This window comes from Uloborus diversus, chromosome 9 (assembly GCF_026930045.1).
Source record: "Uloborus diversus isolate 005 chromosome 9, Udiv.v.3.1, whole genome shotgun sequence".
Classification (NCBI taxonomy): domain Eukaryota; kingdom Metazoa; phylum Arthropoda; class Arachnida; order Araneae; family Uloboridae; genus Uloborus; species Uloborus diversus.
In genome coordinates, this window is record NC_072739.1 from 13147130 (window position 1) to 13169015 (window position 21886).

Sequence of the window (21886 nt, forward strand, 5' to 3'; positions counted from 1 at the left end):
TTTAAAAAAAAAACAAACATATATTACAAAAAATAGATTTAACTTTGTCAACTCATTTTTTACGCGCTACAGGTAGGGGTGGGGGTCCACGAAGTTAATAATTTTTCCGGAGGGAGACCGAGGAGGTCTGAAGTTTGGGAACCTCTGCACTAATGCATTCATTTACTGGTTATTTCATTTACATTCCTTCAATTAATAATTCTTGTATTTATTCATTCATGAACTATTTTATTCACTCATTAAATTTTTCATAGATTCACTTAATTATTAATTTATTCATTTATTGTTTTACTTCCTTTTCATTTATTCATTCATTCTTTTATTAAAAGTTGAATAAATTTTTATTAGAAAAACAAAGTGAAAAATTCAATGAAAGTGTTATTATAAAATATATTTTTCTTTCTTTATGTACTGTCCTTTTGTTTATTTTGCAAAGGGAAGTGATCTAAACGATTTCACTTTGCCCTTTATTCCCCTTTACAACGAGTATGCCCACTAAGCTTTTCGGCTCCGTTTATTTCTTTCGTGCCAGTATTGTATGATAAAACAGATGACTTGAATGGTTTAACCACCCTTTTTATTGTGTAGCTTTATAAGTAGCCTTTGATACATATGAAAAAAAATCACAAATGAAGCACAAACACATACAAAACCATTCTGAAACATATGAAGGAATGATTTGTTTTGATGTAAAATGATCAAAAACACATATCCAAGATTAAAAGGTTCATCAAAATATTATTGTCCACCGTCTGTACTTTTCACATTCACAAACAAACCAGATGCATACGTGTGAAAGGAACCGTCCACTTTCCGACAGTAAATGTTCAGACGTAGGGCGGTCGACGGAGAAGCTGTCGACTTTGGGAACGAAACAGTAATGACACCTTCGCACTCTCGATTCTGCCGAAAACAGAAAGAGAAGTCAAAAAGGCATTTTGAAAAAAAAAAAAGAAAAATCCACACCAGCCATCTTCATGGAAAAAGTCTATGATGAATGAGCACTAAGGTTTCCACACCAGCCATCTTCATGGAAAAAGTCTATGATGAATGAGCACTAAGGTTTCCACACCAGCCATCTTCATGGAAAAAGTCTATGATGAATGAGCACTAAGGTTTCCACACCAGCCATCTTCATGGAAAAAGTCTACGGTGAATGAGCACTAAGGTTTCCACACCAGCCATCTTCATGGAAAAAGTCTATGATGAATGAGCACTAAGGTTTCCACACCAGCCATCTTCATGGAAAAAGTCTACGGTGAATGAGCACTAAGGTTTCCATACCAGAAATCTTCATGGAAAAAGTCTATGGTGAATGAGCACTAAGATTCACATCAAAAGGTGGAAGATTCGCGTCTGAAACGGGACGCACCGGATGCGGGTCCAACTGCAAAGGACATTTAACAACAAAGCATCTGTTCACCGATCTTTTTTCATGCGAGGCACTTCACGGGCATCTCCGAAACTCGTATCCGAAGGCACGGATGAAGTTCCGCATGTCCTCGTCGGTCAGGCACGGGAGGATGATGTCCGTGCACGTCAGGGGCAGGGGACGGGCTAGAAGGGAGAAGCACTGCCGGCAGCGATCCGAGAGGAACCTCCTCTCCTCGAGTTCCCTCAGCTTGAGGGAGAGGAGTTCTCCGTAGACGGGGAACCGCTCCACCAAGTGATCGGAGAGCAGCAGTCGTCGGATGGTTTCTGCGGAGAGACGCCTCGCCACCCTGCTCGTGTGTCTTGTCGCGACGTCGTAGAAGGACACCCCGGACCCTTCCACCCGGGTGTCCTTCATCCTGCAGATCTCGGCCCTGCAATCAGAGAGTAGCTTGATGCAGCGTTTCTTCTTCTGCTTCCGCCGGAGCTCCATCTCCGCCCAGTCGATCCGGACGTCTCTCAAGGCATATGCCGCCAAGAGCATCCTCACCACCTCATCGTGGCCTCCCCACACGGCATATTGCAGGGGATACACTCCCTCGTCAGATCTCACATGAGGACGCACGCCCCTCGACAGCAGCTCTCTCACTATACGCGCATAACCTCTGCTTGCAGCATCATGAAGAGGTGTGCGCCCCTCAGTGTCTGTGCGGTCCAGTTCGGGGGTGGCCCCCAAAAGCAGCTCTGCTGCAGCCTCCCTCCCGTCAAGAAGAGCCCTGTGGAGGGGCGTCCGTCCCTGACTATCCGTCAGGCTTGAATCTGCTCCGGCAGCGAGCAGTTTCCCGATGGCTGCCACGCATCCCCCCCCTGCAGCAGCATGCAGAGGGGTCCACCCACATCTATCTGCTCCGTCCATCATGAAGTCGGCCTCCAGCAGCACCTCTGCCGTGGCCTCCTTCCCCCGACGGAGCGCCTCGTGGAGGGGCGTCGATAACATACTGTTCCTTGCCCTTGTGTCCCATCCTCCCTCGAGCAGCAGCTTCACCTTCTCCGTTTCTCCCCTCCAGGCCGCCCAGTGTAACGCAGTTCTCCCCTCTCCGTCCGCCTCCTTATAGGACCGACGTCTCCTGCAAGGGAAAGGAGTCCCACATTAACACACATTCCACTCAGACAAAAAACTCTTCACGGTCTCATTTTTTTCATTTTTAACCCTTTCAGGGGCGCGTCATTAATTTTTGAGAAATCTTAAGAAAAAACACCACAAATGGGTTTATTTGATCATCTAGACATAGATTTTTCAGTTTAAAAAATTTTTTTCAGAATTTTTTTCACTTGGGGTGGTGTCCCCATTTATTCACACCCCCCACCTGGGGAAGGACAAAAACATGTCTATGCATGTAAAAATGAGCTTGAATCTTTTCGAACAATATGATTGACTACCTCAGGAATAAAAGAAGAAAAATGATGCACTCTTTCAGCGCTAATTTAAAATTTTAAAAATCTGAAAAAAATTCCAATTTTTTGGGGTAAACAAAAAATTGAAAATTTGATGATTTGAACAAGAAATTGAGTCTACGAAATTTTTTTTTTTTTTGTTATTCTGACATCTAATGTTGTTCATTGAACTTAAAAGAAGAGGACTCGGGAAAAAAGTGAGAAAAAAATTCATAAATTAGTGGTTTCACAGCGCAACCACTGCCCCTGAAAGGGTTAGTCAAAGTTCCCAGTAAAAGTCAGAAAAAAAGCATGAAGGAAGGCTTAATGCATCTTAAAAATATCGCGAAAAACAAAAAGGAAAAATAAACAAAATAATGAAACATATATTGAAAAACTAAAAATTGGAAAATAGGAGTGGAGATGGGGAAATGTCTCTCATTCTGTCTGTCTGCTGTAAACTCCCCCTCCTCTCATTGATAACTTTTGAATGACTAGTCCGATTCGAACCAACTTTTTTCTGTTCGAAAGACCTTGGTGAGGCCACTTCATTCCCATAGTAGTCCAGTAAACAAAGTCCAAAATAAGGGTGAAAACAACAACAACAAAAAAACATGTAGTTTTGCAAATTGGCACACATGTAAAGGAAGGGCTCCTGATGAACATACTAAAAGTCCCTGGTGGTAGGGGGGGGGGAGCTCGCAGCGCCACCTATGATTTTAGGTGTTTTTTTTTTTCAGTTTTCATTTCATATCTCAAAACTATTTACTTGCGAACAAAATCGTTATATGTTGAATTAAAGAGCGTAAAATTATCTTCAAATTTTTTTTTGTTATTTTTTATTGTATCTATAGTAGTTAGTAAATCTTCTTTTGTGGTCAAGGAGTAAGAATCAGGGTTTTTGAAGGTTTTTAATTCAAGGACTCAGAGTCGGAATCGGTCACTTTCTCTCAAAGTCCGCAACTCCGCCGGTGTTTACGGAGTCAGAGTTAGACTTTATAAAAAAGGCAGAATCAGAGTCGAAAACTTTAAAATTCCATGCACTGGAGTCAGTCATTTTCCCTGTAAAGTTCTAGGAGTTGAGGGTTGATCATCAAGAGCTATTTCCAACAAAATTTGTTTGAACCAAATCTACCTTTAAGTTCAAAATCTATATTGACTTTTAGCTTCCCCGTAGGCGCTAATTTGAAGGGATTTGAACTGTTTGAAATTGAAGAAAGAATCATATGAATCAGAAAGATATTTTCTATACATGTTCTTCATATATATTCTAACAATGTTTTTTTGAAGCTAATTTGCCTTGAATTTCCCTGTAGGCGCTAGGTTTGAAAAAACATAAAAACATGTAGTTTTGCAAATTGGCACACAGGTACAGGAAGGGCTCCTGAATTCCTTTTCTAATTTTGAAGCCTCCTCAGTGATTGATTTGATGTGATTCTTTTCTTTTTTCAGTCTGAAGTAGTGAAGGTCATTATGGTGATTTGATTTCTTGAAACTGGAAAGCAGGTGAGGGTACTTTAAGTTCCCGGTGGCAGGGAAGGAGCTCCCATGACCATCTCGAAATTAAAGTGCGTGTTTTCAGTTTTTGTCTTATATCTCAAAAATTATTTACTTCCAAACAAAATCTTTATTTAATGAATTTAAGAAAGTAAAAGTATCTTTAAAAAGGTTTTTTTTCACTTTCATTGTATCTATAATAGTTGATGAGAAATTTAATTTTAATGTTAGTGAATTTTTGGAAAATGCTCTTTTCTATTTTTGGAGCTCCCCAAGGATTTATTCGATGTGTTTCTTTCCTCTTTTCGGTCAGAAATAGTGCAGGTTATTTGAAAGATTTTCTTGAAACTAGAAGGCAGGTGGGGGAGGAAGGAGGCGAGTAATGTAGAAAGACAAAAATATGTGCAGGCGTTCTTTTCATTCTTTTTTGTTCTTCCACCATAGTCCAGCAAACGAAGACCCAAAATGAGGGTAAAAATAAACCTTTAGTTATGAAAATTGGTACGCATCTACAAAAGGTCTTCTAACAAACATACTAAAAGTCTCCGGTGGTAGAGGGGTTTTGAGGGGAGCTCGTGCCACTATCTTGGGATTCCGTTTTTTCGGTTTATCTTGGATTCTGTTTTTTCAGCTTTCGTCTTTTATCTCACAATTTTTTCTCTTGAGAGCAAAATCATCAATTGTTAAATAAAAGAACAGAAAATTACCTCTAAAAATGTGTTTTTGTTATAACTGTAATAGCTGCAGAGACAATGTGTTTCCAAATTCGTGATATTCTGAAAACTATCTACTTTTTTCATTTTTGGGACTCTGCGAAAGACATATTAACCGCTTGTTTTTAAATAAATGAACTCTTTTATGTCATTTACGTCAACCAAGACCCAAAATGACCTTAATGCATGTAAGAAATAAACGTCTACCCTTGTGCGGTGAGGAAAAATGATAAAATTTTTGATAAAAAATTCAAACATGCAAAAAGGGTATCTTTTTCCTCAGACTGTTAAAACGGTGTTATTTGGTGATTGGCTTTTTCTCATCCCAAAGATCAGCTGGTAGTGGTCTTTCCAACCGCTTTTATTAGACGTGTCGCTATAACTCTGAACGTATTAAATTTGTGTTAACGTTTTGTGACATCCTCACTTGGAGGCAAGGACGCAAAGTATGGCTTTTCCGTCCTTGCTACGCTCTGGAAAGATATAAACCAGTGTTCATCCAGAAAAAATTGCATTTAAAACATTCCCATGTACGGCCAAGAAAAATGTTTGGCCTGCCTCCGCTACAAAGGTGCCCATAGGCAAAATTGTAAGGGGGGGCTCAGATATATTTTCCCCATGGGGTTAGGAGGGTATTTTCTGCGTGGAAAGGGATTTCAGGACGGATTAGAGTCACTAAAATATTTCATTTTTAACAGGCCCGTGTCCATATTTTCATAAAGGGAGGGGTTTTAAAACTTCCACATCCTTACCCGAGGGGGGGGGGGGTTTCAATCTACCAAACTTTTGTTTTACGTTAAATTGCAATCCTAGGATGGGCTTTAAAGACCTGTACAAACTGCCGTACTTCCCCCCCCCCCCCTCTGTGCAAATAGCAGCAGCATTCCTTCATTTTACGTCTTTTTACTCCAACCTTGTTTGTTTCTTTTTTAATCAAATTTGTTTACTAATGCGGTATACTACAATTAATATTAAAAACTGCCCACAAAGTCTTTTACAATGTAGCATGTATAGCGGCTTCATATTCTGCTTAATAAACAAGAAAGAGCTTATTGCAGATGCAAATTAGATTACCGAATTCCTTCAATGCATCTACATAGCTGCAACATATACCGCATTCATCATAGCCTTCTCCTTGAGCATTGTTACCGTCGTTAATACTTTGTGATTACAAATCATTCAGCGGTTCTTCCACCATAGTTTTTCTAAAAGGTTATTCCAGTTGGTAAAGCTCGAACAGCCTTAATTTGTGAAAAAACACCAGAAAGAAAGTTTTTTTTTTTTTTTGCTTTTTTTAAGCCCTGCTCAAACTTTCACATTTTTCCATTAAAGTTTTCGTCAACTACAGTAAAATCCCTCTAATGTGGACACTAACTTCTTCTTTTGACATTATTTTTTCCCCAATGGAAGGGGTTTAACCCCTAAAACCCTCCCCTTGAACACGGCTCTGATTTTTAATAACTTATTCATTAATGGCTGGAGAATAAATGCTTTTACATTTTTGCAAAGAAAAAAGGACCAAAAGCAAGGAAGTTCTAATTTCAAGGGGGGGGGGCTCGATTACCCTTGCCCCCCTATATGGGCGCCCTCGCTCTAGAATGGTTCCAGAATGCAAATCAACGATTTAGTTCTCTGCAACAATTTTATGAATTTTGCTTCACCTTTATTATATGTAGTTGATGTCATGTTGCAACCTTAGAAAGCAGAGATAAAAAAAAATTTGATCCCTAAGCTCTCAAGTGTTTTGCAATTCTTGCGTGCAAAATATCTTGGTATCCACTTTACCTTCCCTGGTTTTCACGAAAAGGATATTACTATCACTTGTAGTTAGAATTATTAATAGCGAAACAAGATCCATGTCTTCACCTACAACAACTTCGCAAAATAATAATTCTTTCCGCATATTTTGCTTGTATCGAAAGGATGTAGCACAAAATGTGGCTGCAAAAAAATAAGTGTAAACTGCAGCGTTGCTTGCAGAAACTGTCAGGATTCAAAAAACTGATCTTAACGGTTTATCACCAAACAACACCGTCTTAACAATCTAAGGAAGAAGATGTCCTTTTTGCGTGCTTGAATTTTTTATCATAAATTTTATCATTTATCCTTACCGCACAAGGGTACATGTTTAATTCTTACATGCATTAAGGTCATTTTAGGTCACAATTGATTTATTGAAAGAAACGTTCGATGAACAAATAATTTCGCGTAATGGACCCGTGAATTGGCCTGCAAGATCATACGATTTAACACCGCTGGGCTACTTTTTGTGGGGCTATGTGGAGTCTCTGCTCTGCACCGATCAGCCACAGACGATTGACGTCTTGAAAGAGAACATTCGCCACCTTATTACTGACATACGGCCTCTATTGCTGCAAAAAGTGAGAAAATTGGACTTTCCAATTGGACTTTCTTCGAGTCAGCCGAGGTGGCCATATGCCAGAAATCATATTTAAATAAAAATGGCAAAGAATAATCTTTCGAATAAAGCAAGATTCATGGCAATTAACAACATTTAACTGTGTTTTATTTGAACCTAAAGTTCTATACCTCTAAAAAAACACCCTTTATATATACAGGGTGTTCACCCTAATTGTAGACCAATTGCTAATTTTTAATTTGTTATAGATAAGCGTATGGTTCCAGTTGGAAAATATCTTTCAATTTCATAAGGAATCCAAAATTCACGAAAATTTTGTCGAAAAATCAAATTTTGAAAAAATTACAAAATGTAACTTTTTATACTGTCCACCAGCCCTAGCAATTACATTTAGTAAAATACTCTCGACTCACTAGCATTTAAAACCTTTAAAAAAAATCACTCTTCTAAGACCAAAATTCACCGAGTTATAAAGTTTTGAAAAAATCACTGTTTTTGAAGATTTTATGACATCAGCGGGAGAGCTCTTAAAGGGATGTATGGGAATTGACAAAAGGTGTTAAAAGTTTTAAATTCTTGTTGTCAGAAGGCATATTAATGGTTGAAAACACTTTGCAAGTACAATTTATAAGCGCAATGATCCATTTATGATTAGAATGAAGTCTTTTTTTTTTAAATTTGTTTATCATTTTGTTTCAAATTTCCGTATGAAAATGTGAGTGGAAAAAATATTTTGTATCTGAATTTATGTAAAAGGTTATAATTGTACTTGAAAATTACAGGCTCCAACTCTTGAAATTTTAAAACTTTCTTTTGCTCAAAAAATCAGGCCGACTTCACAGCCCTGCAACTTACTGCAACCTGTGAAAATTGAAGTTTTTTTTTCCAACCCCTTTTTAGTGTACAGTCAGCCTCGTTTATCGTGGTTAATTCGTTCCAAACTTTACCCCGATAACTGAATTTCCTCGAAGTAGGATTCTGTATAATTTTTCTAATTAGAGCACATAAAACTTACTTACAGCAATTTAAATAGTTTTTTATCATAGTTAGGGCCCCTTAGACATAAAACAGTACCCTTAGCCACCATTACATTTGTATTACTTAATATATTGTACAAAATATGAGAAAATTGGTTATGTTAGACGTAATAGATATCACATTGTTAATTATTGGGAAATAAACTATACACGCACACATAGTTCTTACACATTACTACTAGTCCATGAAAAAACCTCAACTTGTTCGATGATGAATCAATTGCCCGTTACTGACCGTAGGAACCCCCATTCTTCCTCTACATTTACGTTTACAACTTAAAAGCTAGTACATAGTTGAACACCATTTACAGATGTATTTATCCCCTGGAATACAGTGATTTATACTTTCCAGTTAGTGCTTAACGGTTAAAATGAGATAGCAATCCCCTACACTTTCTTTGGCGATTTTATACCTCCACTTACAATATAGCCCCTCAGACCTTATTTAAAAGCTTACCTTACTTAAAAGACATATGCTTTGTTATTCTTTTGTAGAAAAAAGTTAAAGTGCATGAAAAAGGCTAATTACTATATTTGAAAAAAAAAAGAAAAACCCCTAGAAAAAATCGCGATGTAGCAAAGTTGAGAAAGTCGAAGTGCGAAGTAGCGAGGGATGACTGTATATTATGTTATCCCACATACACTTGAACTGTAAAGGAATTTACTGGACAATTCTAATAATGAAACATGTCACATACTTCTCCAATGCATTGATGTTAAGAACTGCATCCTCAGAGACAAAGTAAAGCAACAAATTGAATAGTGAAGACCTGATACTACTCTGCTAATATGTTTTCACTAAATCAGCTTGACCCTGTGCATTATTTATAATCATTGGGAAGGCTAATCAAGCAGGAAATTGTTTACGTTTGAATTTAAAAGGCACATTACTATCAGATGAAACAAATGTTATTCGAGATATGGTATAAGTATCAGTGTTATAATAAGCACAATTTTTTTTGCTCTAATAATATTTTTCTTCCGTTTTATTACTATCAGTCATAGTTCAACTCTTTTTCTCCAGTAAAGTGCATGATCACTTCGCAAATGTGTTCGGAAACATTTGCGGGATTCACTCGATATGGAGTACACGGCGTACATTTGTGCACCTAAGCCTATCGGCAGCATTTGCGTTTCTGACTGATCTGTGTTTAGACCTTTCTTGTAAAGGCTCCCTAGCCCATCGCTCTCTTCATAAATTATCTTCAAGTGCTCTTAAAGCCCAGTAGCTCACGCTTCGTTCTTCCATGCTACAGGCCCAGTTCTATTCCCAGGTTGGACATGGTCGACTCGGCCGTTAATCTGTTCCCTGTGTCGATAAAATGAGTACCGAGCGTGCTTGGAAACTAAACTCTTGGAGGTTGCGTGTTCGGCTGACCACCTAACCCGAACATCTGCCTGGCATTCTAGAGCCATTGATCAGGAAGACAGAGATAGGCACAGTAGGCCTTAGCCCCATGGGCTGTCGCGCCACTGGGATTGGTTCTTTGGCTCTTAAAACACTCATTCTAACATTTTTTACTAAATCACTGCTTTCAGAGAATGCCAGAAGTCGTTTGCTCTTTGCAATTGTTAGACAATGTAAAATATATATACACACATATTTTGACACTGAACATAGTTTAATTAACGACCATGAAATGTTTTTAAGCTGCTTAGTCTCTACAGTGTGAACATTGTAGGGTTTTTTCACCGCAATCTTTTCTGCACTGCCATCAGTAAATAGGGTTGGTTGGGGTAAGTGGGACCCCTTTTGAGAACAGTTTGTTTTTGAAACCTTATACAAAAGTTATGAAACTAAAAAATTTAAACTTAATGTCTTATTTTATCTTAGACATTATTATTCAACTACAGACCATCATTATTTTCTAAAATAATACTTTAAATATTCTTGTCGATTGCATTTAAAAAAAAAAATCAGCTGGGTGTCCCACTTACCCCATAATAAGGGTTAAGTGGGTCACCCCCTTTAATTTAAATTTAAATCAAGCGTATCTAATAAAGGAGTAAGGCCGTTTTACTTGATAAAGTATGTAAATTTTAAGTATGAACTATTTGTTTATAAACGCATCTGTTTACGAGATATTTACTGTCTTTTAAATCTGTTTGACAGAAAAAAAAAATACAACTGTTAAATTTATTGAAAGCCTATAGGTACATATTTTACTTTCAACATATAACAGTGTATTCTATAAACGTAATGCAGTAGATTAAGGTGATTAAGGTTGATTTCGGTAAACTAGAAAAAACTAAGCTGCGAAAGAAATTGGAAACACTAAATGGCTGCGTCTGTTTAAAATGTGCTCGGAAAATGAAATCGGGGAAAAAAAAATACATTTTGTTTTCGATTTCGTGCTATAACCTAGAAAAAAAATTGCATGAAACCCAAATATATGCAAAACCAATCACTGTGATGAAATTTAACATGATCAGTGTAAAAAAGTTTTAAAACTTTATCCATATTTCAATTTTAAGGGGGCGACCCACTTAACCCCACCAATCCTATACGAAGCAAAAATTATATTATAGTTGTAATTTTAGTACAAAATGTTCCCTTGCATACTTCTCTCAAAAGATGACGGAATCACAAACTTTTGCTTCATAATAATCTAATTCCCGAGTTGCATGTGAAAGTAACTGACCCCATTAAATGTATGAAAATCATAAGGGTTTCTTATAAGATTCCATTAAAAAAAAAAAAAAAAAAAACTACACCTTTTCCAATACAAATAATACTAGACTAATACTTTGGTAACCAATGTGTGAGTGTAAGCGAGAAGCCCCCTAGTTACCTTCAAATGTTTAATAATTTTTGTGTTTTCAAAGAAAATATGGCTGTTACGATACATATTAATTGACGAAAAAAATCAATTTTTCTACTTTTTTCACCAATTTTCCTAGGATAAAAAACAACTTTTGTTTTCCCTACCACCTCAAAATTTCAAGACATTTTACATCTCCAGGAATCACACAATATGGATAGAGCAGATCAAGGCTTCCCTTCCCATTTAATTACCACACAATGTCACTTTCTGGTGATTCATCAACAGATAACTTACTTGGGAAGTTGTCCTCCTGAATCTCCTTCCTGACGCTTTGATGTTGATGGCTGATCACGATTCGCTCCACTGCCACTTCCCTGGAATAGAGGGAACACAAAGTTTTTAGGAGCTGTCCGAATTCCCCTCCATTAATACAAAAATAAAGCTATCCTTCATAAGACCGATTGTTTTATACGGTAGTGAGACATGGGCAATTAACAAAAAAGGGGAAAACAGGCTTCTCATTTTTGAAAGAAAGATCATTTTGTCAATTTCGGAACCAGTAAAAGAAAATAGAGAAGTTTATACAACCATGAAGTACACAATAAATACAGACAACACGATGTATTAAGAGTTATTAAATTCAATAGACTCAGATGGCTGAGACATGTTTTTCCACATGTAGCTAGTTTTTATTTGGAGCCAGTTTTTAAAAAAATTAAGTTTTTTCCTTGAAGACTGGGGGTACTAGGAGAAACATCGAGGTTGTTGTATCATGTAGCTAGATGTTTGGAGATCTTGAGAATAAAGAGGATAAATCTAGCATATAAAGTCATGGCGCCTAGAGGAAGCAGATAGAGAAGGCCTTGGCCTGTATCGGGCTGTAGTACAGCTGAAAAAGAGTAATTTTATTTTGGTAACCCCTGGGTTTGATTAATAAATAGGCCAACTTGCCCTGGCCTAGGGCCCCCCAAGTGGCAGAAATTACTGTAGTTTATGACTAAAATTGTTTCAGCTAACGGCTAAAGTTATAAAGTTTGACTAAAGGGGGGGGGGGGGCCAAAAGTATTTAGCCTAGGGCCCCTCCATATCTTAATCGAGCCCTGCCTGCTATTTTATCATAATCCAATGTAAGTAGATATTTCCCTATTCTTTGTTTATGTATGCAAAAAAAAAAATATTCCCTGCGCAAGTACTGGTGTAACAAGTTTAACAGCAACAAATTAAAATCGCCAATATTTTGATCATTGAAAACCTCCCGATTTTGAAAATTCGCTTGAGGCATGTATTTGCAGATGTAAACATAAAACAACGAACTTTGTACTTGCATAGGATTACCAAATTTAGAAGGGAGGTACTTCTGAAACAAAGCTGATGTGGTGGGTTCTAATAAGGCCAAAAATATTTTAGGATCTGAAAAGGGCATTAAATGGCTCTTTCTATTCGAAATAATTATCCGATTTTCTTGATTTCAGTCTCATTTGAAAGCCTCTGAAAAATAAATCTGAGAGAAGAAGATTTACTTTCTTCAGATTTCAAAACCAAGAAGCCTGGAAAATCACTAGCTGAAAAGTTACACGCTGTTTTAAGTAAAGGAACATTAATATTAAATCAGATATTTATCATTTGCCGGGAGCTCGGATTTAGTTAGGGTGAATAAAATGAATAAAATCATAGAGAAGAAAGGTCTATTTCCATTTTTTTCTGAACTGTGAACAAATAAAATTCTTACTTTTGTTTTGAGGCTTTTCTTGTCATTGAGGATTTAAAATTTTTCCGTTTTGGTTATTTTCCACAATTTGTTGAGAAATTTTAGACTTTTTTTTATGTTCCAGTTGAACATGCACCACTTGACATAGCTTTTATTTTAGAGGCAGAGCCAAGCAAAGCTGAGTGAAGCAGCTAAAAAGCTACTATAGATATAAAAGAAAGTTTTGTGATAGCCACAGCATACTAGTTTCTAAGATTAGTCAGTAGCACAATTTGGACGACTTCAAACTTTAATGTAATAAAAATAATTTTTTATTGGAAGCTGAATTACATTTAAAAGAAATCGAACTCCAAGTTGATTTCTTAAGAAACAAACTGCACAAGAAAAAGAAGAACCCAGACGAACCAAAAAGCTCGAGATTGGACCTGTTATTGTAAATCAAAAATATATGAAAAACACTGAGAACAGCTGTAAATGCAGCATTGATGTTTTAACTCTGCATTTAAACTCTGATACACATTGTTACACATCAAGGAATGATTTAATAGAACTTGCTTACTCAAACATGGGATTTCATCAATTTTCCCCCAGACTGCAATTTTAAATCTTTAATTTTTTGACAAAAAAAAAAATTCTAGTGTGTCCCACAGACATTTTCGGGAGGGCAGTGCCCCCTGCCCCTTTTGTAGTACCGCTTGATGTGCCCAGTCCTTCTTTCTATAGTTCCTTATACACCCCTTTCTTTATGCACCTTTATGGATTGTCCTTCTGAAGTTTTAACACAACATAATCACAAAAACGAACATTCAAAAGTAAATATTCAGGCAAGCCCGAAACAGGATTTTCTTATTTTCCACCTGCAGTAAATTCTCGATTACCTGCAGAAGTGGGGTGCTCGGGCAGTGGCGCAGCCAGAAAATTTTTCTGAGAGGGGTTTTCAAAATCAAAAATTGTTGCTTTCTTTCCCATTCATTTACAATGCGTAATCAAGGGCGCCTATATAGGAGGGTGGGGGGCTTAAGCCCCCCCTTAGAAATGAGAACTTCCTTGCTTTTAGTGCTTTTTTCTTTGCAAAAATGCATAAAAATTTCTTTTCCAGTCATTAATGAATAATATGAGCCAATAATGAATAGGTTATAAAAAAAAATGTCAAATTTTAACATCTTTAATCTGTACTAAAATCGGTTTCCATGGGGAAAATATTCTGCTAAACCATGGGAAAAATTTTTGAGCCCTCCCTTAAAATTTTGCATATGGGTGCCCTTGTGCGTAATTATTCAATATCAAAGAATTTCTACAGATTAGTGATTATTCATTCTAAGTTAACTTCTTAAAAACAATTAATAATTCGTATTGATGTCACTATGAAACGAAGAAAGTGGGAAAAGCACAGAATATTTATTATTAGTTTTACTCTAATCTTATATTCATTTTTTGAGTGTTTTTCGCGAGATCACTTAAAAGCTCCTCCTCAAATACATTCATGTATTTTTGAATGTCAAATGCTAGCTAGTAACGGTTTCGGTCTTTCTATGAGAATTGGTTAAGAGCCTCAGAAAATCAGGTGCGGTAGGCTTCCTCTCACTAGATGTCCCTAAAAAGGAGTTGTGCAGAGATGGAAGTGCTGAGGGATCATGATACTCTGTAGAGGTTTATTGACACCATTTTAGCTATCTTATACCAGGGGGACGTGGGGTGCTTATCATGAAATACAACTTTTATATTTAAGAATTGAAAAGTAATTTCTGACTGCTTCCCGATTATTAAAAACAGTAAAATATTTTGTTGAAACCTATTCCGCTTGGAAAAACTCAAATACTCTGTTTTTTCCCTTGATCTTAATGGAGGAAATGAATGTGCTTGTGTTCTGGGAGGGGTTTTAACCCCAAAACCCCTCCCGTGGCTGCGCCACTGTGCTCGGGATAATAAAAATTGCAGATAAACTGCGAAAAGGCTAAAATGAGATACCATATACGGTAAAAATTGTCCCTTCCGCAAAAACCTAACTGTATTGATGCATAATACTTTCTTCAAGCAGTGAAAATATACAAGACAGCAAAAACATTTTGTATTTTTGCCCAACAGAACTTAACAGTGGTAAAGAACAAGTGTAGGTACAATGAAAAACGCACAATAAATCTCCACAGAGTATAAAATAAAGTTCTCAAAGAGCGACTGTGTGTTTGAACTCGTTAAAATCAAGAACTGCCCGGCCGATTTCGCTGAAATTTTCAGTTTGTTCCTTTAAGTCCTGAAAAGGTTTGCAGACCAGTTCCAAAAAAAAATTCGATGAATAGTTCTTTTTTAATTCCAATTTAGACCCAATTTTCTCATAAATTCCCGATAATAGGGGTGAAAAATTACTTGCACATATTAATATTAGGGCTCGACCGATGGCATTTTTTGGCCGATGGCGATTGTTGGTCGATAGTTCAAAGACCGCCGATGGCCGATTGTTTTCCTCCAAATGGCCGATTGCCGATGGCCTATGGCCGTTGCCGTTGGCCGATGGCCAAAAAAAGAAAATAGAAATTGATAAAATTGTCAGGGATTCAAAGGATCATTGATTCATTTCTCTTTACTTTCTTTTTTCGAATAAGGAATTGTAATCACAAAAAAAAAATTAAATTTTGACCTTAATTTCTATTGTACAATCACCCAATTTCTTCACAAGTTTTTTCAGCACATCTGTACATGCATATGTACCTAGGAACATGTAGATGATCGAAACATCCATTTTGAACGCCTCCTAAGTTATTTATCGCAATTGTCTTGTGATGTCTTCATGCGCCTAAACTACGTCATTCAAAAGCGTTATGAAATAGTAAGTTGAAAACTGATACGTACGTAGTATGATCTGAAAGTTAGAGGGTAAGTTGTATAAAACCGAACCCTGAATAGTTCACATTACCGAAGCACATCTATCTACAAAATAGTCACCTTGAACGACTATGCACTTCTGGCAACGTTCGTATAGCTTTTTAGAAACACTCGTGGAAGATATTTTTCGCAAACTCCTGTAAGGCCTCTTAAGCTGCTGCTTTAACTTCATTGTGGGGAAGAAGGCGACTTTCATGTTGAGGATGCACGGTTTGATTGGTCAATACTCTGATATGACAAACAAATAACGTAAAGTTTCCTCCGACTTAGCTCCGTGTGACTTTTACCTGTTATCAGCAAAAAAACTTTTGGATGGACGCCGCTTTCTTCTGTCAGGAGAAGATAAAGCTGCATCATAGAAGGTAGCAAAAAATAGGCTTCCAGGAGAGCTTCCAAAAGTTATATGAACACTGGCAGAAGTACATAGTCCCTCAAGGTAACCTTTTGAAGGTGGATGTGCTTCTGTAATGTGAACTATCCTGGGTAAAGTTTTTTACAGCTTGTCCCCGAACTTTTGGATCGTGCTGCATACAATCTGTATAAGGTGTAGTTATGCTTCTCCTTTTTTGACTGCTGTATGATGAAAGAGAAAGAACAACAGTCAAAAAAAAAAAAAAAAAAAAGAAAGAAAGAAAGAAAGAAAGAAAGAAAAAAGGAAGAAAAACAAAGTGACTGTTTAATAACCAATTGATTTTTCTTTTTAATTGAGCATATAACTAAGATTTCAGTAATATTGTAATGATGTATGGATTTAGGTACACTAAACATAATTAAAAAACATTAAATTATGTTGTTAAATCAGTCAAAAAAAAAAAGAATGAAACTATGAAACCATAAACAAATTACACAATTAAAGTGCAAAGATTGCACCTAGACTTTTTTAGTCATCAAATTAAACAAAAAGGTAACAGATAAATTACAATATTAAATCATAATAGGAATATTTTTATACTTATTTAAAATTTACGAATAAAAAATTTTGCATTTTTCAAAAAATTAAAACACAATGACATAAATTTTGCTGAAACAAAAAATACCCATGAAAAGAGCGAGGTTCTTAAAACGCAGCTACAACAAACAAACTCAATATTTACACCAAGTTAATAACTGAATACATATACTACTTGATCTGATGTTTGCACACATAATATTGAACAATTTGATTGTTTAATCTTTTATGAAGCTTTACAAACAAGTTCAAATTAAATTGTACAATTTAGCAATAATTTTCTAAAATTTAAAAAATTGCATAATAGAAAAACCTTGAAACTTTTCTATAAAAAACGAAAATAACTTCATTGATTTTATATAAATACATAAAAATAGTTACTTACAACAGAAAAAAAATCGATCGCTATTAATGATACAAAAAAAATGGCGCATTACAAAATGGGGGGGGGGGGGCACCCTCTTATTTTGCATTAACTCACACTTCGGTCCCAACCTCGGCGTAATATTTGTAATACAGAACCGCTAAAACCAACGCCTCGGAAGAGTTTCTGAATCTATTTCAGCACGTCTGAAGAAAAAAATTCAAAAGTCCCTTCGATTTCCGAATTATGTCACCATTCAAAACGTCTTTAATCAATTTCTTACATTAATGCTCTAAATTCTTTCTAAGCAATAGATAAAGCTAATTTTATGAATGGTGTTAGTTTTAAACAACTCAGAAGTATAACTAGAGTTTGATTTCAGAAATTGAGGAAGTGGGAGGAGGGGCACGCATGTGTTCTCGGAAATCCAAGAATTAGTCGTAAAAAAAAGAGTTCAAAATAATCATAAAGATTTAGCAGGAAAACCCTTTCAAAACTTGCACCCGAGTTTGTTTTGATGTGCAGTGGCGGATTCTAAATACAACAAATACGCGAGAGGCCCCTTAACCATAGAGACACAGCAGGAGTTACAAAAAAGCTTATGATAAATGTTTTACAATTTTTGTGATAGAGAAATAGGGCCCCAAAATGTATTTCGACGAGCCCCAAACTTGTAATTCCGCCGAAGCGATACAGAAAAGACTGCATTACTGTGATTTATATTACAAATATCGAAAAATTAAAAATCACCGTCGGCTCAAGAGGAATCTAACAAAATGACACAAAAACCAGTTTCGCCATCTGATATTTGTTTCCATGGTCTTTCGTCTCCAATTCAGCAATATATCACCAAATGATCGTCAGTCTGAGACGCTATATTAGTTTTGCATTGAAATAAGTAATTAATAGCCACAAAAAATGAGTAAACAGGCTTTTTATAACACCGGATCGAAAACAAAAACGGAAGTGCACAACTGGAACGTACGCACACCCCACATGCAAAAACTTATCCTTCTACAGTTTACCATTTTGGAGTTATTACTTATGAGAGATACATACGTACATCCAGCAGCAAGAAACAACGCAATAATTAACTTGTTTGGTACCTGAATGCAGTATTAAAAACTCTTTCATGGGTGACTAAAATAGAAATTCATACTGAAATTCAAGTAAGCAATTTTATATGAAAACAACCTTTACTTTGTATTAAAAGGTAAAACATCAAAGGTCCTTTTTTTTTTTCAAAAACATCGGCCAATTCCATCGGCTTTTTGATGTTTTTAAGGCCGATGGGCCGATGTTTCCTGCAATTTAGCATCGGCCGCCGATACCAATGCCGATGGCTAAATTGTTGAACCATCGGCGCCGATGCATCGGTCGAGTCCTAATTAATATATATTGTTGGAAAGAGTAGAATTTTTCGCATTCTATGCAATTTGTTTCAATGATCTAACTTAATTATGATGGGAGCTATTTGCATTTTTTTTGGTTGAATTTGTTTAGGCTTAGCTGAAATTTAGGCATTACTTTCTTCATTAAACCTCTCAATAAAATGAAGGGATTCTCCCATAGGTTTTTTTTTTTTACACCATTGGAAAGAGCTGCTTTTTTAACTCCAGATCTAACTCGGCCTATGGTTGAAAGTTTGACCTTCTATCGCCATTAAAAAACAGTTACAAGTGAATTAAATGAAGTTCAAAAATCTGTTCTCTATACAAGCTTTTAAATATTTTATTTTCCGTTTCCATGGTAACGCTTTTTGAAAACATTGTTTATTTCCAACTTTCTCATTTTCAGTTCTTAAACTTATTTTGCTTTGTGTTTCCATGGTTATGCTTTTTAAATTCCTCTGTCGCATTTTAATTTCTTAAAAGTATTTTAATATCTGTCATCATTGTTTGGAGGGGAAATTTGGCATGATGGTTTTTTTTTTCTTTTATTTTAGCCTGATTGCTGTATATACGTCACTTGACACAATTTTTATTTTCAAAGTAGACTGGGCAAAGCGGGGCAACGCAGCTAGTATATAAATAAAAACAAGACATTATTTAGAATTTTTTGATGAAAGAAACAGCCATTGGTGTTTGCTTTTTACTGCGAAAATACATGTTCCTGAACATTAAATGACTCGCGGAAAATCAGGAGTTTACTGTTATTTAATTTGAATAATAAAATGAATTTTCCAAGTTTTTAGCAGTTTTTTTTTTTTTACAAAACTAGAAAAGCTTTTTATTGATTGCTTAAAAGAACTAAGTCCTATTGAAAAATACCAGGATTTAATAACAATGCATATAGTGTACAAAAAACAAAAAAGCACCCTAATACAATATTTTGATTAAAAAGTGCCCCCTAAAAGTATCCTCTCATCTGGACGCCTCCTCCCCACTTTTTAGGCCAGGGGGGAAATGCTCAAATTTTTAACAAGAAAACACGCCAGCCTTTCTTTCACCATTAGAAATTTACTTCTGACGTTTCTTTAAAGAAACTAAAAACTTCCCTGGGTGGTTGTTAGGAATTGAAAAACCAGTACCTGGGCACTCGGGAGGTTCGCAGTTCTGGAATGTAACTCTTTCAATTTTGTTTCCAACTCCTGGCACATTGCATTGACCTGAAAGAGATTGGTACTCCATCAGGAGAGGAAAAAATACACTACAGAATAATTGCTTTATTCAAGCAGTCACAGCCCGCAGAATAACACACAACAAACAGCATTCTACATTTTCCAGAAATGTAGCTTCACTCTGGACGAGATAAGTGGCAGCAACAGGTTGCATTTCTCTAGTGAAGCCTGAAGCCCAAACACTATCTACAGGTTTTCGTAAATTGTAGCTTCTAATATATGTAGGTCAGTCAGAAAGTTAGTTGCATTTCTTCGTAAATCTGTTCCGTCTAAGACAATTTTAATGAAATTCTTTGGCAACACTTCATACATGTACCTCTATCTTGCGACGTAGCGGCTTCCCCAAGACAAGTTCAGTTTTTCTGATTATCAGTCGCAAACATGTCTCGACAGCTGCAGGTAGCGTCCAAATTGGAAATGCGTGAAGTGATTCAATTTTGAGGACAAAAAGGTGGAACTGCACAGAAATTTATGTGCAGTAGCATGAAGTGTATGGTGAAAATGCAATGTCATGTCAAGCTATCATGAAATGGTGCAACATGTTTGAGAATGGACGCACAGATATTGACGACATTGAGCGCGAGGGAAGACCAAGTTTAGGTGGGAAGGGTGGAATCACCTTCCCAAGCCACCTTAACCTGACTTTGATGTTTTTGGTCCCATAAAACAAGAACTTTAAAGCGATGGTGCCATTCGGATGAAATAGTGAAAACTGCAACCCAACAATGGTTATCAGACACTGGACGGGATTCCTTTGCAGAAGGCATCGAAAAACTTGTTCCACGCCTCGACAAGTGCTTAAATAACGCAGGTGGTTATGTTGAAAAAGTAGATTTTGAATGGAACTTTAAGATAACAATAAAATTACAAATGGAAGATTCACTCATACTTATTTTCGTGCTACCGTCGACGATTTGTAGTTATTCAAGCTTATCGAAAATCTTAACCTTTTTCTTTTTTTTTGTCAGAAAATTTCTTTTTCTTCCCATCTTCACAAACATGGATGAAACAGCACACTAATTATTTTCATCAACTTTAGTATTTGGAATGAAAAAAAGAAAACTAAACGAAAGATGCTGAGCGGTTATTTGATGCTCTAACAACGCAATGCGTAGACAAGTTTGGTGTGGAAACTTTTGCGGTCAGTGATGTTAAAGGGATGTCATAACATTCACGAAATCAATATTTAGTAGTCAATAAAAGAAGCCGATACTTCCTTCCAAAAACATTCATGTTGTGGACAAGGAATTTGCGTCAGCTTTAAAATTCGTTACTGGTGAAAAATTCGCATTATAGCCATTTCCCGTAAGTTGAATCGCATTGTAGCGGGAGTCGACAGTATTGTACAATTTCAAGCCTTTTTCTGTTTTCTTGAGAAGTGCAACTAACTTTCTGACTGACCTTCATACACTTAAATTCAAGCCAAAAAAATTTGACATTTGGCAATGAGTGCCCAAATCTTAAACAAAACAAAGGAATGTGAACAGTCAAGATAGTGAAATTTGCAGCAAATACAATGTGAAGCAGCTTTGAAAAGATTTTTTTACCGCTTGCAATGCAACAGTGATTCCTTTTACTCAAAATTAAAATCTCAAAATTAGGCGTTATTTAAACTACGTCTTTCAATACTTCCAAAGAAATCCAGTGGAATCAAGTTAAATGATTGCAGAGGTCAAAAGGGCAAAGTATGTGTTTTCCTCAACCACTGCATTGTTCCAAAAACACTAATCTATTGCCTCGGGCAAATGATTACAGAAAAATTTTCTTTTAACAGCAAACTGCATTCCATTTCGTTAATATTTCTGTAATTAATGTTTAGAATAAAAGTGTTACTTTTCAGAATGCATGAGGATTTTTTTTTATATAAACTAAATGTCAGCTTCGGAAAAGTTTATCCTTACTAATATTATAAATGCGAAAGTGATTTCGTTTGTATCTTTGTTCGTAATTCTTTCAAACCTTAACTACTCAACTAATTAACATAAAATTTTGTATACACATCGTAAGAGGTGCAGAATAGAATTTAGGTACTTTTCATCCAAAAAAAAATATTCCGAGATTTTTATTAAAATTTAATAGAAAATCATTAATATAGGAGTATCTCATCAAAAAAAAAAAAAAAAAGTCATGCTTGTGTGATTTTTGCAGAATTTTAAAGCCCTTAAAAA

The 21886-nt window shown here is 36.1% G+C and overlaps 1 protein-coding gene across 1 annotated transcript; it reads right to left on the minus strand.

Annotated features, from left to right (window-relative positions):
* Positions 1 to 560: 560 nt before the first annotated feature.
* Positions 561 to 19697, minus strand: LOC129229756 (kinase D-interacting substrate of 220 kDa B-like). The gene is made up of 3 exons (XM_054864127.1): positions 19629 to 19697; positions 11492 to 11571; positions 561 to 2498 (listed from the first exon to the last, which is right to left on the minus strand). Exons 1-3 carry the CDS (start codon positions 19695 to 19697, stop codon positions 1448 to 1450), a joined length of 1200 nt encoding a protein of 399 aa, XP_054720102.1. The 3' UTR covers positions 561 to 1447.
* Positions 19698 to 21886: the final 2189 nt, after the last annotated feature.

Coding starts and splice junctions, on each gene's coding strand:
- LOC129229756 (XM_054864127.1), bottom strand. CDS start 19,697: ATGTGCCAGGAGTTGGAAACAAAATTGAAAGAGTTACATTCCAGAACT. Junction 11,572..19,628: donor CGAACCTCCCGAGTGCCCAG/GTACTGGTTTTT, acceptor CCTCTATTCCAG/GGAAGTGGCAGTGGAGCGAA. Junction 2,499..11,491: donor TCAGGAGGACAACTTCCCAA/GTAAGTTATCTG, acceptor TTTCCCTTGCAG/GAGACGTCGGTCCTATAAGG.